Source organism: Phoxinus phoxinus, assembly GCF_949152265.1.
Source record: "Phoxinus phoxinus genome assembly, chromosome: 24".
In the NCBI taxonomy this organism is placed as follows: Eukaryota; Metazoa; Chordata; class Actinopteri; order Cypriniformes; family Leuciscidae; genus Phoxinus; species Phoxinus phoxinus.
The window spans coordinates 23,725,394-23,742,117 of NC_136899.1; the positions used below are offsets into that span (position 1 = coordinate 23,725,394).

General features: G+C 38.3%; 1 protein-coding gene across 1 annotated transcript in view; it reads left to right on the forward strand.

Annotated features, from left to right (window-relative positions):
- adarb2 (adenosine deaminase RNA specific B2 (inactive)) overlaps positions 1-16,724 on the forward strand; it is a 214,591-nt gene that overhangs the window by 192,784 nt on the left and 5,083 nt on the right. Inside the window, exons 5-8 of the mRNA XM_079602604.1 lie at positions 1,542-1,710; positions 4,544-4,695; positions 5,432-5,600; positions 12,725-12,906. Of these exons, the coding sequence (XP_079458730.1) occupies positions 1,542-1,710; positions 4,544-4,695; positions 5,432-5,600; positions 12,725-12,906 (672 nt within the window). The remainder of the gene's footprint in view (positions 1-1,541; positions 1,711-4,543; positions 4,696-5,431; positions 5,601-12,724; positions 12,907-16,724) is intronic.

The following is a 16,724-nucleotide window of genomic DNA, read 5'->3' on the forward strand; positions in this document are numbered from 1 at the left end:
GGCGGCGACAGAGAAAGGCAGAGGGGGCAGGGCGATAACGAGACGTTTTATTAGTTGGCGCCTAGCCAATGAAATGGGACTTCTTTTGTACGCGATGATGTCACGACACTCGCAGCCTCTGGGACGTTCTGAAACCAGTGTTGCCAGATTGGGCGGTTTTGAATTTGATTATGCAGGTAGACAAAATTTGGGCTGGTTTGGGGTCAGTTCGGCAGTTTTCAAACATCTACATTTTAAAGTCTAATTTGTTAAAAAAATAAACTAAAGTGTGCATGTAGTCCATAAAATCAGTCATCATGACATTACTAAACACACATGCCCATGCAGAGTCAGCTGGCGTTGGTGTTGACGTCACCGACAAGCACGCACTTTTAGCCAATCAGCGAGCGATCAGCAAGAAGACCCGATTTAACACGATGACTTGTAGCTGTATATTCAAGTGATCGGTGATCGCTAATGCTAAAGTGACACAGTAAGTTGTATCTTCAGTAAAGACTGAGATAATGAGCAACTCTAAAAACGTACACATGTGGTGGGAGATGACTCAAAGGTAAATATAACTCTGAGAGGAGAGCACAGTTGAATTACTTGAATTGAAATCGAATATGGGACGACTCCTTTCATGGTCAAGTGCACACTGGCCTAACCAGACATGAATCAACGATGAATCAGTTTTGACTGCTAAATTCTGCGTTATGTTCTGCAATGTGTACTTCCCAGGGTTAAATTCTTGATTGCCGTTTTGACAGTGTCCACCTGGACATTTAAAGTCATATTTGCTAATTCTCCTCAATTATTGCCCTGTTTTGATCCGTTTTCCTGGTAAATTGATTTATTTTTTATTTACTTCTATCATCGTTATTTGGTTTTACAAATTGTGCTTATCAACCTTGAATGACATGGCAATCAAATTATATCACATTATTTTGGCAGTAAAATTTTGGGCGTTTTTTTCTTGGTGTGGGTGGGTTTTGGTGAGCTTTTGGCCTGGAAATCACCGTCCCAATCTGGCAACACTGCCTGAAACACTAACATGGGTTAATAATATTCTAACTTAGACAGTGATATTAAGACTAAACTCAGTAAACAACACCATACTAATAAAGCATACCATGTACAGAAAAGCAGATAAGCCAAGAATATGAATTTAGAATTAAACAGGTTGTTTTAGGTTACTGTATCTTTAAGGGGATAGTTCACCCTAAAAGTAAAATTCAGTCATCATTTACTCGCCCTCATGTTATTCCAAACCTGTATGAGGTTTTTTTTTCTTCTGTTGAACACTAATTGTCAACTATCTGATTACCAGAAGAAATAATCTCATACAGGTTTGGAACAACATGAGGGCGAATAAATGATGACAGATTTTCCGTTTTGGGGTGAACTATCCCTTTAAGACATCTACAGGTATATGTAAATGACCTCTGCTAATGGCTCTTCACATATTAAATTTGTGACAACACTCACTTACAGTAAGTCTGCTGTCAGATCCAATATTATTAAGCTGCTATATGATGCCTATATGTGTTTGTGCTCATCAGGTGTGGATCTAAGACAGGCCCAGGTGGTGGCGCTATCAACCGGCACTAAATGCATTAACGGAGAATATATCAGTGACCAGGGCCTGGTGGTCAACGACTGCCATGCCGAAATCACGACTAGACGAGCCCTGCTGCGGTTCCTGTACTCCCAACTAGAGCTACACCTCAGGTAATGGACACGCATTTAGAGGACTTATATCAAGTGTGCCGCACACTTCCTGAAAACTGAAGACCAAACATTTCGATCACCCCCAGAGCGGATGATGTGTTTATCAAAGAATCAGCTTTAAAAAATGACATGAGGAATGACTAGAGAGCAGCATGATGTGTGTATAAGTCATGCATTCTGATATACATTGCGTTTCCCTAAAACAATGTTCTGTGCTCAAAATAAAAACTCTAAGTATGTGAATGCTCAAATACCATAGATTACTTAAACTCGTTTATCAGTTTGTAAAAAGAAGCAGAAATCTAATTGATCGTAATGCATTTGCATATCAAGTAGAAATGTGAAGCTTGTTTTTTTGTTAAAGCTCTTTTTTCCCACACAAGAATGTTATCTGAGCTAAAGCTGTATCTTGAGGTGGAACTGTAGATGAGCTCAGAAAACAGTGCTATCTTTGTGCACATCAACCCTTGTAAAAATAGAAGTGCACTTAATTGTATTGAATGTGCACTTGTAATATACTTTAAATCTTAAAAGTATATATTTAAAAAAAACTGTACTTGCAGATAATATATGTAAGGTAAGGTATATTTACCTTACATACTCGGCTGCGCGTCGGACGGTTCACGTCGTCCATTAATACCTGACATGGACACCTCGGAGGGCATTAACCCGCTTGTACCATGTTCACTTGCCAAATAACACATTTTTTAAACATTAGTTTATATTTTAATTAGTTTTACAATCAAAATCTAACGGTTTTAGAACTTCTTTACTAGGTGTCCTACATCACTTTTTAATGAACACCCTGCAGCCAATCAGAATTGAGTATTCACCCAGACCATGGTATAAAATAAATTAAATAAAGGCCACTGACGTACACTTTAATGACTGTTTCTTAACACACTCAAGTACACTTTTAAACTAAACTATAAAACATTTTTTTTACATAAAAGGTCTAAATAATAAATAAATATTTAAAATAAAACTGATCTATATGACAGTCATGAACTTGTAGGATGCAGCATCAAGCAAAATAATAGTTATCCTCATTCAGTAATACATTTATTAACCATATTTCAAAGACAATATAAGTAATTAAGAAATTGCATATACAAATGAAGTCAAAAAGCTCTAAAGTTCAGCTATTTGCATTTAATATAAATTTAAACTATAAGATGCAATATTATTTCCGTAGTCTTGTGTCTTAGTCTAAAATGTACTTGTTTTTCCATAAGGGAAGTGAAAGTGTTTTTTGTTTTTTTTTACTTAACATGACAGGAGCTAAATAAACATGTATAATTTAAGTCTTTTTACTTTCTACAATCTGTCAAAAAAAAAAAAGCCTGTTCATTTCAAGTTAAAAAAATGAAGTCAGATTGTAAGATATAAAGACACAGGGTCGCAATTTATGGGGGGAAAAGTCGCAATTGTTGGATTTGAAGTCACATTTGAGATATAGATTTGTGGCATATAAAGTCACAGTCGTGAGATATAAAGTAACATTGTTAAAAGTCACTCTGAGTTGTGAAGTTGCGACTACGAAAAAATATTGTAAGATTTAAAGTTGCATTATGATATATATGAAGTGATATTGTGAGTTATAAAATCACATTTGTGAGATTTAAAATGACTGCGACTCAAGTCACATTACGGTAAAGCAATTACAAGAAACTATGTTGCAATTGTGAGATATCAAGTGACAAGTGTGAAATATAAAGTCAAAATTACAAGAAATAAAGGCGTAAGTTTAAGATATAAGGTCACAATTACCTTTTTTATTTGACTCTGAGGCAGAAAGGAGCTTCTACAGTAATTTACCGTTCATCCCATTGTCTCGTGAGTGCATTATTCTAAACAAGACATTTGCTTGCTTTCTGACAGGAAAAAAGTCTTGTTGTTTCCTGTGCTCATCAACAGCGTGTCAGAGAACGTGTCAAGAATGCTGAGCACTTGTTGAACCTGAGCTCCAGTTAAAGCTTTAGGCAAACACACTTTTTCTCACAGAAGCACATTTTACACCTAGAAAAGAACTTTTCACATTTCAATTCTTGGTTCATAAAGAATCTGCATTATCATTTCAGTCTGGTCGCTGCGCGGCGGCGAAGACTTTAAATGTCTTCCTCGATGTAGCAGATTGCAGCACAGAAAAGCTTCCTGTAATGTCATATTTGCATACGCGTCGTCCCAGAGTGCATTATCTGCAGCTAAACGGGCCCGCTTGGCTGGGTCTGGAGTCTAGTTTGGAAGATAAGTCATTATGTCCGGCAAATAAAATAGCACGAAGGCCATCAGCTTGTTCCTCAGTAGACAGATCTGGAGCAACACGACTCCCACCCTTGACATCGCAGGTCATTTGTGTAATTAGCACAGCTTAGGTGCCAATTAGAGACGATGATGTTTGCGCGTGTAATGCGCTCCCTGTGCACAGTTCACCTCGTGCACTATTCCGAAACGTCTTTTGTAAGATGTCACAGTGAGGCGCTAATGCTAATTATGATGATATGTGTAAAAGTGGGGCGGCTCTGCTGGAAGCGCCGTGTCCTCCCTACAGCTGACTAGCCACAGATCATCTGGGTTAAAGAATTACAGCGCGCCGTTCTCTCGGCCGTTTATATTCGCCTTGTTCTGACAGAGTAATAGCGCCAGCGCGAGAGGGGAATGTGACAGTGACGGAACTAGCCTTGGTCGCGGCAAGGCCAATATTTGTCTCCTTTGTGTCTCCGGCCCATTATTAGCCGGGAATGTGAGCGCTGAACACTTTCAGACGTGGTTGTTTCTCATGTCTCCCCTCTTTCTTCTGTCTTTCCGCCTGGGGTCTGTGATCACTCTGAAGCAAAAGGAAAGAGGACTGGGAACAATCGATCTTCGTACGGCACAAAGACTCGTGTTTGAGACTGCGAGAGAATGTCCTCTTCCACATGTACATCAGCTCTTCGCCCTGCGGGGACGCCCGTGTGAACTCGCCGTACGAAATCACCTCTGATCGTAAGATTCTCTGCTTGTCTGTATCATCTCTTCTGCTCTCTTGCACATGATGTGTCTAATACAGACCAAGTGTCCAAATGCTACACATGTGTCAAGGTTTCATGTGATTTCATGTTGTTTTGAAAAATGCAATGACTCAAAATCTCATGTGGGACAACATGTTTTTTTGCACCTTGAATGTTTGTGCAGACATAATCATTATTTTCAAAAAAGTTTTTTGGTAACACTTTATTTTGAAACCTACAGGTTTGGAACTTGTAGGATCATTAAACAAATATCCCTACTGGTCATCACTATCAATCTATCCATCCATTCATCCACCCACACATCCATCCCCCCACCCATCCATCCATCCATCCCCCCACCCACCCACCCAACCATCCATCCACCCACCCACCCAACCATCCACCCAACCATCCATCCATCCATCCACCCAACCATCCACCCAACCATCCACCCACCCACCCACCCACCCATCCATCCACCCACCCACCCAACCATCCATCCACCCACCCACTCACCCAACCATCCACCCAACCATCCATCCATCCATCCACCCAACCATCCACCCAACCATCCACCCAACCATTTAAATATTGACCTCGACAGTGGATCTTTTCAGACAAAAGTTAAATTATGTAGTATGTGTGAATTGCAGTTTTTTATTAAATGAATATATAAGCCATTAAAAATTAGCATCCCAACATTGACCCTATAGCACTCTTTTTTCCCACAGTGCACAGCAACAGACACTTGGTGAAGAAGTTTCACAGCCACTTACGGACAAAGATTGAATCCGGGGAGGGGACGCTGCCGGTGAAGTGCGCGGGTCCCGTTCAGACGTGGGACGGGGTCCTTCAGGGAGAACGGCTCATCACTATGTCTTGCACAGACAAGATTTCCAGGTCAGTATCACAAACACTGAACATTCACTCAAACTTCTGTGCAAAGAAAAGACAGTAATCAAACATGAGTGAGAAGACATTCAAAGAAAGCTCTGATCCCAGTCTAAGATGGTCTGCTTAATATTTTTGTAGAAACCGTAATTTTTATGATTTTTTGCTATGGAAAGTTCAAAAGTACAACATTTATTTGAGATAGAAATCTTTTGTATCATTCTACAAATCATTTTAAATGTCACTTGTGTTCAATTGAATGCATCCCTAATGAGTAAAAGTATTAATTGTAGTGTACATCTGAAAACTCATATTGAATTATCCCTTTTTGCCATTATGTGATGTATAGGCTAGCTCAAGTCAGAAATCGTCATTTGACAAAAAAAAAAAAAAAAAAAGATATGTGCCAAAATATTGGATTTACTGTAACATTAAGTCCTGCAGTGTAAATGTAGCCTCAGTGTCCAAGGTGATATTGTGCCGTTTTACAGCGATTCAACAAAGCAGGCCGCCCATCTCTGAAGCGTGATTGTGAAGCTCAAGTGCTGGTAGTGTATTGATTTAAGGTTTATTTTTATGAGAGGATTAGTTTTTATGAGGGCGAGTTAGTCTCGTTTAAGCAGCGCGACTTTTACACGGCATTATAATGGCCGAGGGAAAGGTTGGTGTGATATTTGCCTTGAGGAAGGGAGTTATTCAAACCCATGCTCTGGGACTGGCGTGATCACCATTACTGTCTTATGACGAGCTGTGCTTTCATAATCCTTCAATAATTAGCGTCTGTATGGGATACATCACAGTGTTAATCTGGACCTAATGTGCATGATCCATCAGTGTTCTTCTATATCTATATATATATATATATATATATATATATATATATATATATATATATATATATATATATATACAGTGCCGTTCAAAAGTTTGAGATCGGTAAGATTGTTAATGTTTTTAAAAGAAGTCTCCTATGCTCACCAAGACTGCATTTATTTGATTTAAAATGCATAAAAAGTAATATTGTTAAATATTATGACAATTTAAAATAACTGTTTTCTATTTGATTATATGTAACATTTATTCTTGTGATCAAAGCTGAATGTTCAGCATCATTACTCCAGTCTTCAGTGTCACATGATCCTTCAGAAATCATTCTAATATGATTTGCTGCTCAAAAAACATTAATTATTATTATTATCAATGTTGAAAACATTTTTGAACCTTTTTTTCAGGATTCTTTGATGAATAGAAAGTTATATTTCATTTATTTGAAATGGAATCTTTTGTAACATTACAAATGTCTTTACTGTCACTTTTGATCAATGTAATGCATCCTTACTGAATAAAAGTATTGATCATCAATCATGTGACACTGAAGAATGCAGTAATGATGCTGAAAATTCAGCTTTGATCACAGGAATAAAATACATTTTATAATATATTAAAATAAAATAAAAACAGTTATATAAAATTGTAATACTATTTTACAATATTTTTATATTTTTAATTATATATAAATACACACACACACACCGTGTATAATATTTTTTTATGTTTTTAACGAAGTCTCATGTTCACCAGGCTGCATTTAATTGATCAAAAATGCAGTAAAAACAGTAATATTGTAAAATGTAAAAGTCAGTGTAACAGTCAGTTAGTGTAACAGTTAGTTAGTGTAACAGTCAGTTAGTGTAACAGTCAGTTAGTGTAACAGTCAGTTAGTGTAACAGTCAGTTAGTGTAACAGTCAGTGTAACAGTCAGTTAGTGTAACAGTTAGTTAGTGTAACAGTCAGTTAGTGTGTAACAGTCAGTTAGTGTAACAGTCAGTGTAACAGTCAGTTAGTGTAACAGTTAGTTAGTGTAACAGTCAGTTAGTGTAACAGTCAGTTAGTGTAACAGTCAGTTAGTGTAACAGTCAGTTAGTGTAACAGTCAGTGTAACAGTCAGTTAGTGTAACAGTTAGTTAGTGTAACAGTCAGTTAGTGTAACAGTCAGTTAGTGTAACAGTCAGTGTAACAGTCAGTTAGTGTAACAGTTAGTGTAACAGTTAGTTAGTGTAATAGTTAGTGTAACAGTCAGTTAGTGTAACAGTTAGTGTAACAGTTAGTTAGTGTAATAGTCAGTTAGTGTAACAGTTAGTTAGTGTAATAGTTAGTGTAACAGTCAGTTAGTGGAACAGTTAGTTAGTGTAATAGTTAGTGTAACAGTCAGTTAGTGTAACAGTCAGTTAGTGTAACAGTTAGTAACAGTTAGTTAGTGTAATAGTTAGTGTAACAGTCAGTTAGTGTAACAGTCAGTCAGTGTAACAGTTAGTGTAACAGTCAGTTAGTGTAACAGTCAGTTAGTGTAACAGTCAGTTAGTTTAATAGTTAGTGTAACAGTAATTTTGTGTAACAGTTAGTGTAACAGTCAGTTAGTGTAACAGTTAGTGTGTAACAGTCAGTTAGTGTAACAGTTAGTGTGTAACAGTCAGTTAGTGTAACAGTCAGTTAGTGTAACAGTCAGTTAGTGTAACAGTTAGTGTGTAACAGTCAGTTAGTGTAACAGTCAGTTAGTGTAACAGTCAGTTAGTGTAACAGTTAGTTAGTGTAATAGTCAGTTAGTGTAACAGTTAGTTAGTGTAACAGTCAGTTAGTGTAACAGTTAGTGTAACAGTCAGTTAGTGTAACAGTTAGTGTGTAACAGTCAGTTAGTGTAACAGTTAGTGTGTAACAGTCAGTTAGTGTAACAGTTAGTGTGTAACAGTCAGTTAGTGTAACAGTCAGTTAGTGTAACAGTCAGTTAGTGTGTAACAGTCAGTTAGTGTAACAGTCAGTTAGTGTAACAGTCAGTTAGTGTAACAGTCAGTTAGTGTAACAGTCAGTTAGTGTAACAGTCAGTTAGTGTAACAGTCAGTTAGTGTAACAGTCAGTTACTGTAACAGTCAGTTAAAGGGATAGTTCACCCAAAAATGAAAATTCTGTCATCATTTACTCACCTTCAGTTGTTTCAAGCTGTATGAGTTTCTTTCTTCTGTTGAATACAAGAGAAGATATTTTGAAGAATGTTGGTGACCAGACAGTTGATGGACCCCATTGACTTCAATAGTAGGAAAAAAAGATACTATGGAAGTCAATGGGGTCCATCAACTGTCTGGTCACCAACATTCTTTAAAATATCTTCTTTTCTGTTCATCAGAAGAAAGAAATTCATACAGATTTGAAACAACTTGAGGGTGAGTAAATGATGACATAATTTTTATTTTTGGGTGAACTATCCCTTTAATGTAACAGTTAGTGTAACAGTCAGTTCGTGTAACAGTTAGTGTAACAGTCAGTTCGTGTAACAGTTAGTGTAACAGTCAGTTCGTGTAACAGTTAGTGTAACAGTCAGTTCGTGTAACAGTTAGTGTGTAACAGTCAGTTAGTGTAACAGTCAGTTCGTGTAACAGTTAGTGTAACAGTCAGTTCGTGTAACAGTTAGTGTAACAGTCAGTTCGTGTAACAGTTAGTGTGTAACAGTCAGTTAGTGTAACAGTCAGTTCGTGTAACAGTTAGTGTAACAGTCAGTTCGTGTAACAGTTAGTGTGTAACAGCTGATGTGAGCGGATGAATATTTGCTGAGGCATTTCTCCAAGAGAGTGTGATCACTCCAGCTACAGACATTGCGTCTTTCACACGGATTTGTCTGACACTCTATGAATGTGTGAATAACACTGCCCAGAGATCACTCTCTCTCTCACACACACACACACACACACCTGTGTTTGAGCTGACTGCCATATGTTTGATATAATTACCACCATCAGTTGCCTTCTGTTTGTTTATGTGCACTTTGACAACCTGAGAAGTGTGATTGTGAACATTTCTGTTTACTTGACTTCTGCTTTAAGTGTGTGTAACAGACAGTACAAGTCTATGATCTGGTGATATCATGATTTTGAGTTAATACTGAGGTAATATTCTCAACCCATACTTTTAACTAAAATTATTAAAATAACACATTGTATTTTGCATGTCACTATAAGCACAATGTCCACCCACTTTATCATTTTACAAAAAACATTTTTTTGTAATTCCTAATTGTCTAAATGGTAATTCTCATTAGATTCCTATTACTGTAATACTGTATCACAAAAAAAAGAAAATGCTGTAATACAATGATAAAAAAAAATAATAAAAAAAACGTTTTAATTCAGCATGAATTAAAGGCAATACAACAAAAACTACCATGCAGTATCAACTGTTTAAAATTTACATAATGCATGGGATTTCATGATAAGATTTTTTAAACAAAAATGAGAATTTATGCCAATTTTCTGAATCTATTAAAAGTAGAAAACCACCGATGATATTTTTGGGAGAGAAAAAAAAAATCATAAAATCACAATATTATATATATTAAAAAAACTTTATGCAATATATATATATGTTTTCTTTTTTAATGGATTCATCCAAGTGTAATTGCCTCTCAGAGCATAGCAACAATATCTAAGGGGTGGGGCTTAGCAGAGGCTAATTTCAATAACGGGGAAAATACACTTTTTTTCTAGCAAGCTCTTCTTCATTTTCTCTTCTCTCGTTGAAATGTTTAGAACCCTAAAGTGTGTGAGCTGTAAACATGATTACAATAGAAGAAATACTCAAATCAATACCAGTCGACAAATTCCTGTCAGTAAATCACTAAGCCCTACATGTAATGTGTGTATGTTAGTCTGGACACATCGACACACAGTCACACCAAGGTGAAGCTCTCTCCCCTGGGCCATTAATTTGACCAATCAGATTGCATCGTCCAGGACCACAAGGGTCTGACTCTATCTGGCTAGGTCATCGTACAGGGTTAAAGTAATTACTTTTAAAAAACACACACAGAATAAGACCGAATAGAGCATCCAGATCTTTTTTCTGAGTGCCACTCCTTTTCCATTCTGTGTCCCGTTGAGTTCTCCCGCTCTTTTGTTGAGCCCACAACTCAGAGGAGCCGTTGATCAAGGTCACCATCAAGAGCAGGCTGGAAAACAGGTTTAAAGTCCTTATAGTCCCTTATAGACCAACTCCATTCATCTCCACTGCCCTCAACCAGCGCTCCCTGTTTTTCATCCTTAGTCGCAGTCGTTTTTTTCATCCCTTCATCATTTTCCCTGACCTCACATCATTATCCTCCATCTCCCCCTCCCGCCACAGGAAAGCTCTGTGATAATGGGCTGCAAAAAAATCATTTTCTTAAGATATATTTTGTTTCCAGTAAATATTTATATGTCATAAATAAATAAATACAATGAATAAAAATTAAATATTAGATATATTGAGAATATGAAATAAAATTCATTTTAAAAGTGTCAGATTAGGCCCCACTGCAATAACATTGCAAACAACACATTTTCTAAATATGTATTTTGTTTCCAGTAAATATTTATATAGCATAAGATATTAAGAATAAGTAATATAATATTTTAAATATGAAATAGCAATCAAATAAACTGTACTTTATTTTATTACATTTTATAAAATAATTGTAATAATAATAACAGTAACAATACTAAAATAAAAAAATATTAGATATATTAACAATATAAAATACAATTTATAAAAATGATCAGATTGATAGGCCTAATGGAACATTATGAAATAAAACATGAAATAAAATAATTATTATCATTAAAATTAAGTATCAGGTTGATAGGCCCCACTGCAATTACATTGCAAAAAATATGTTTCCAGTTAATATTTTTATAGCATAAGATAGATGTTTTGACCCTGGACTCGATACAGCGATCTTACTTTTGCAGAGTTATGGCCGGTGTTATTATTGTCTGGAGGCAGTAAGGTATGCCAGGCTGATTGAGTGGAGTGAATGTTTAATTAAGTTGATGAGTGCTTTAATTGAAGGCATAAATGGCATGCCTGTGAATATGATCCGTCATATTCCATTTGAGTTTTATGTAGATGAACACATTATTTTAATGGTCCGTCGTTTTACAGCACTGGAGAGAGGGAGGGCAAGAGGAGGAAGATGATGGAGGGATGAGGGAGGTTAGGAGGAGCGTCTCCCGTTTGCGTTTCTGCAGCAGCCAGATGGCTTTTCTTCAATGAGAATTAAAAGATGTTTCTAATTCACAGCGTTGCCTCCTGGGTAAATTAATATTGCAAGCCCAGTCATTTCTGTTGTGCTAGAATCTCAGATAGAAAGAGAGAGAATAGAAAATAATTTTGTCTGGGTACGCAGGAGATTTCACAAGCAGATTGTTGCTCAGGTAAACGGATTTGAGACGCTGGGCGGCAGCTCTTAAAGAGCGACCCGTGTTAATTGACTGCTTGGGAAAGCAAAAACTATAATGGCTGATTAGTCATGAACAGGGACGAGCGGAGAGAGAGAGAGAGAGAGAGAGAGAGAGGCGCCTGCAATCATTACCGGCATGATAAAGAGACATTAATTAAGCAAAAGAACAGTGATGAAAGAATTAGCTGCTTAATATTTGTAAATGATTGTGCTTTTCATAAATGCATTAGCTTACAGGTTAAAAACAAAATGTTTATTCAGTCTGGTGAGATTCTGTCTCAATTAAGCCTGTGATCAAATGTAACTCTGAAAAATAGGCATTTTGTCATTTATCTGACATCTATCAATCAATCCATTCATCCCGCCCACAGAATTGGCACAAACTGGCTTAAATCACAAGCTCTAATCTGATTGGCTCTCTTAACGTAATTTTCGTGAATACTGGGTTGATACAAAGGGCACTTATGAAGAATACATAGTTGCTGGAAATCACAAATGTGGTTTACACCTGCTGATCAGGAGTCTTCCTGTCTAAAGGTCTGGTCACATTTACCGTTGTTTGCCACAAGAGAAATTATTTCAATAGTAATACACGCATTTGGGAATTTTTTGTGAGGGCGAAAGCTTTTCCCCTGCGCAGATTTCGGAACGGTTCAATTTTTTTGATTCGCTGCATTGGCTGTTTAATTAAAAGTGACTTCTGTGTAAGCCGCGTATCATACATAGCTACACTATTGACAATGGACGTGAAATTTCGCCAAAATATTGCTAATGTGTGTCTGCTCTTTAAGTGGGCGTAATATGCTCAACTACAGAGTCAAACGCCTGGGACGAGACTAGACTTTTCCTAACCCCTTTGCACTCTCTACAGGTGGAATGTGCTCGGCCTGCAGGGGGCGCTGCTCAGTCATTTTGTGGAGCCGGTGTATCTGTACAGCCTGACGGTGGGCAGCCTGAGACACACGGGTCACTTCTCGAGGATGATGAACCACCGGCTGGAGAGACTCGGCCCTCTGCCCAACTGCTACCGCCGAAACCAGCCTTTACTCAGCGGTACTTTCTTTTCTCTATTCACTAAATGTTAAATAGACTCTGAGCAATAGTATGTTTACGACCGTGTTTGTTTGGTCATTATAAAATATGAAGGTCCCAGCTAAAATGTGCTGTAGATCCCTGTAGAGCAGGATGCTAGTGTAGCTGGTCTTATACTTGCACCGCTCAGGATCAACTGGCATAGGAGGTGGGATTCCTAAGATGCTAAAGAGGGGGTAAGAGTAATGCAGGCCAAGAAGTAAGAGCTGTGTTTGTAAACCTCTCTCCGATGGCCTCAAAATTCGCTCTAGTGACTTGTTAGCATGCCGACCTCCCATGCCGGTCGACTGTTTCGCAAGTAAGTTGAGGCCCAGGTTTGGCCATCTCATGTTAAGAACATACTCTTGCTCATTTCTCTCCATGAATTTGCCGACCTGAACACATTTCCCAAACAGCAACAGTGTCAGCCCAGATCCGGCCAACATCTGGTATGCGTGGAATCCACATGTACCAGATGTGGCCTGGATCTGGGCCAACACTATGTTACTGTCTGGGGTTTGTAGTCTTTCAAACATAAATTGTAAAAATGTGGGTACTTTCTGATCTCCTTATACTAATGCTCATCAATTTCGCTTATTTAAAAATGTTTTCCTCCTCCTATTTCAACGTGTTTTGTATTGCTCTTTCCGCACTCTTCGAACTACTGCACAATACATCACGACTATGCATATGTAACATAGGCCAGCAAGAACTGTGAATGCAAACCTCACTCCCCTAGCCTCAAGAGACACGCTAGACTAGAGGCTGCGGTCTTTAGCTTTCTTGTTAGCGCATTCCCTCCCATGCCGGAGACCCGGTTTGAATCCCGCTCTGAACAGGTAGAGTAGGATCGGTTACATTTGGTGCCGTGACCCGGGTGGGAGTGAGGTTAAAGGGGTCGGGTGTAACGTAGGTCAGTAAGAGCTGTGTATGTAAACCTCACTCCCCTGGCCTCAAGAGGCGTGCTAGCTACTGACGCTACTGGCTGCAGTCTTTAACGTCCTTGTTAGCGTGCCCGCCTCCCCCACCAGAAACCCCGGTTCAAATCCCACTCGGAGCGGGTCGAGTAGGACCGGTTACATGCATTTCCACCTAGTAGACTTCTCTGTCTCAATTCACATTGCAATGCACTGTTGAACATGTACTGCCTGAGTGGACACAAAAATTAGGCTGCACGTCAGTACTAGACCCTCCTGATAGCGAAAATTACGTCACACGGACTGTCGCAAAACGAGGACGAGCAAAGTATACTTTGGCCTTTACACTAGCAAGCCCAAGGTTATGGGTTTAATTCTAAGGGAACACACATATCAATAAAATGTATAGCTTGAATGCACTGTTAAACCTCAGACCTTTGCCAGTGCTCTAGCAGATGTGACCTTAAGCGCACGGAGGACACTCTGTCTCGCTCCATCACTTTGTTAATCTGCTCTCTTGAGCCTCAGTATGGCAGACGGACTTCTCTATTGGATCTACCCATCCTCCAAGTCAATCTCATCAAACACCTTATCACTTCCATTGAAGAGGAGAGAGATCCATTCACTCTTCCTCACGCCCAGTGGGCCGCATGTCTCCGGCACGGCCCTTTTCACCACCATTGATGAGCTTCTCTTTCTTTGTCTGGGCTCTCTTGTTGGGGAAAATGGACTGGTTATTTTAGGCATAGCCATCAAAAAGGGTGCAGAGTTCCCAAGAAGCGGCCGAGATCTCTTATCATAGAGGAAGCAAATGTGAGGCTCTCCCTAGTGGTCAAACCTGCACTAAACGCTCAGATGCTTTAGCACAGCATATATATATATATATATATATATATATATATAGTAGATTAGGTATAGCTGTAGGCCTATCTCAAATACAATACAGTGAGTGTTTTAGCAGCATTCTAGTGTAAAATACTCTGCATATGAAGGATAGACAAAATCGTTAGTGACAGTAAATCAGTAAATGAAGACAGCTTGAGGGAAAATAAAAATGACTTATTTCCTTCAAACTTTTCCTGTGACTCATTATTTGTTTATTATTGACTCATTATTTAGTCATACTTATGCACAGAGGAGGTCATTAAAATGTGTTTTACTTAACGTAGGTTGCATTTTATTGTACAAGTGTTAGATTGAAGCTCCAAAACAACAGTATGTTTACAAACAATGTACTGTATAATAAATGTGCAGAATATGAAGGTGCTAAAAAGGTTAAGAAATATTAAAATAATATACACATACATGAGATGAAATAGTCTTCCAAGAGAACATTTTTTATTAGACATGGAGGCTGTAACCTCATGGACACCATGTTGCGATCACATGACCAGCTGTGTCATACAACTGAAAATCCATTCAGACTGAATCCATGAATATATATTTTAAAAAGAAAAGGAACAAAGGATAAACTAATGCAGTTAGTAAACAAACGTAATGCACCCAGGCCAGTAGGTGTCAGTATAGAGTCCAAAACTACTGGGATGAAGAAGAGCTAGCAAAGCATTAAAGGAACACTCCACTTTTTTTGGAAAGGCTCATTTTCCAACTCCCCTAAAGTTAAACAATTTTACCGTTTTCGAATCCATTCAGCCAATCTCAGGGTCTGGCAGTAGCACTTTTAGCATAGATCATTGAATCTGAAAAGACCGTTAGCATCTCTCTCAAAAAAATTACCAAAGAGTTTCGATATTTTTCCTATTTAAAACTTGACTCTTCTGTAGGCCGTACCAGCAGATGCAATGATATTACGCAGCGCCTGAAAATAGTCCCCAGCTCGGTAACTTCCAACGTGACCATCACTAAGTTTGTAATATCATTGCGCTGCTAGTACGGCCGCAGTTCCTTGATTATTACGCAGGAATGAGAGTATAGTTCCTAGTCATTTTGGCCTAGAAAATCACAACTTTTCATTTTCTGTCGGTCGTAGTACATGATGTAACTACAGAAGAGTCAAGTTTTAAATAGGAAAAATATCGAAACTCTTTGGTAATATTTTTTTAGAGAGATGCTAACGGTCTAATCAGATTCAATGATCTATGCTAAGCTATGCTAAAAGTGCTACCGCCAGACCCGGAGATCGGCTGGATGGATTCGAAAACATTAAAACTCAACTGTTTAACTCTAGGGGAGCTGGAAAATGAGCCTATTTCCAAAAAAAAAGTTGAGTGTTCCTTTAAACAAAGCACACTAGCTTAACCAAGTTACATAACTAGTTTAAGCAGCAAGACTTCCGCTTCGCCAGCTAAATTGGCTGGTTCACCTGCTTGACCAGCATTAAACCAGACTAGACCAGCAAATGGACCAGACTGGAAACTCAAATTCATGTTGTAGTGGTGAAGGTGCCGTAACCTTCATACAGTGAAACTCTTACATGATTAACTCAAACCTACCATGTGACAGCAAAAATGAGATTGCAGGACTTTAGTGAGGATGTCCTTCAAATACGGGTCATACACTTTCACACATCACTTTTAGAAGATACAAAGTGGCACTTATGAGTAGCTTTATGTCAAATACAGAGCGATCACATTTAGCAGCATCTTGTGTAAAATACTCGGCATGATGGATAGACGACAACATTGTGACTGACAGTAAATGATGAAGCCTGCTCGAGGTAAAATACAAATTAAGTGCTCGATTATAGACATATAGGGATAAACGGAAGGAAGAGTGTGAAATGACACCGTGAAAGAGCGAGCGAGGTTCCAAGGAGGACGCTGCGTTACGGCATTAAAGGATATATGCACATTATTATAGCAGACCGTTTAGTCCACCTGTTTGAAGCCCTGGATAGAGATTCTGAGATTTGCAGGAGGATTA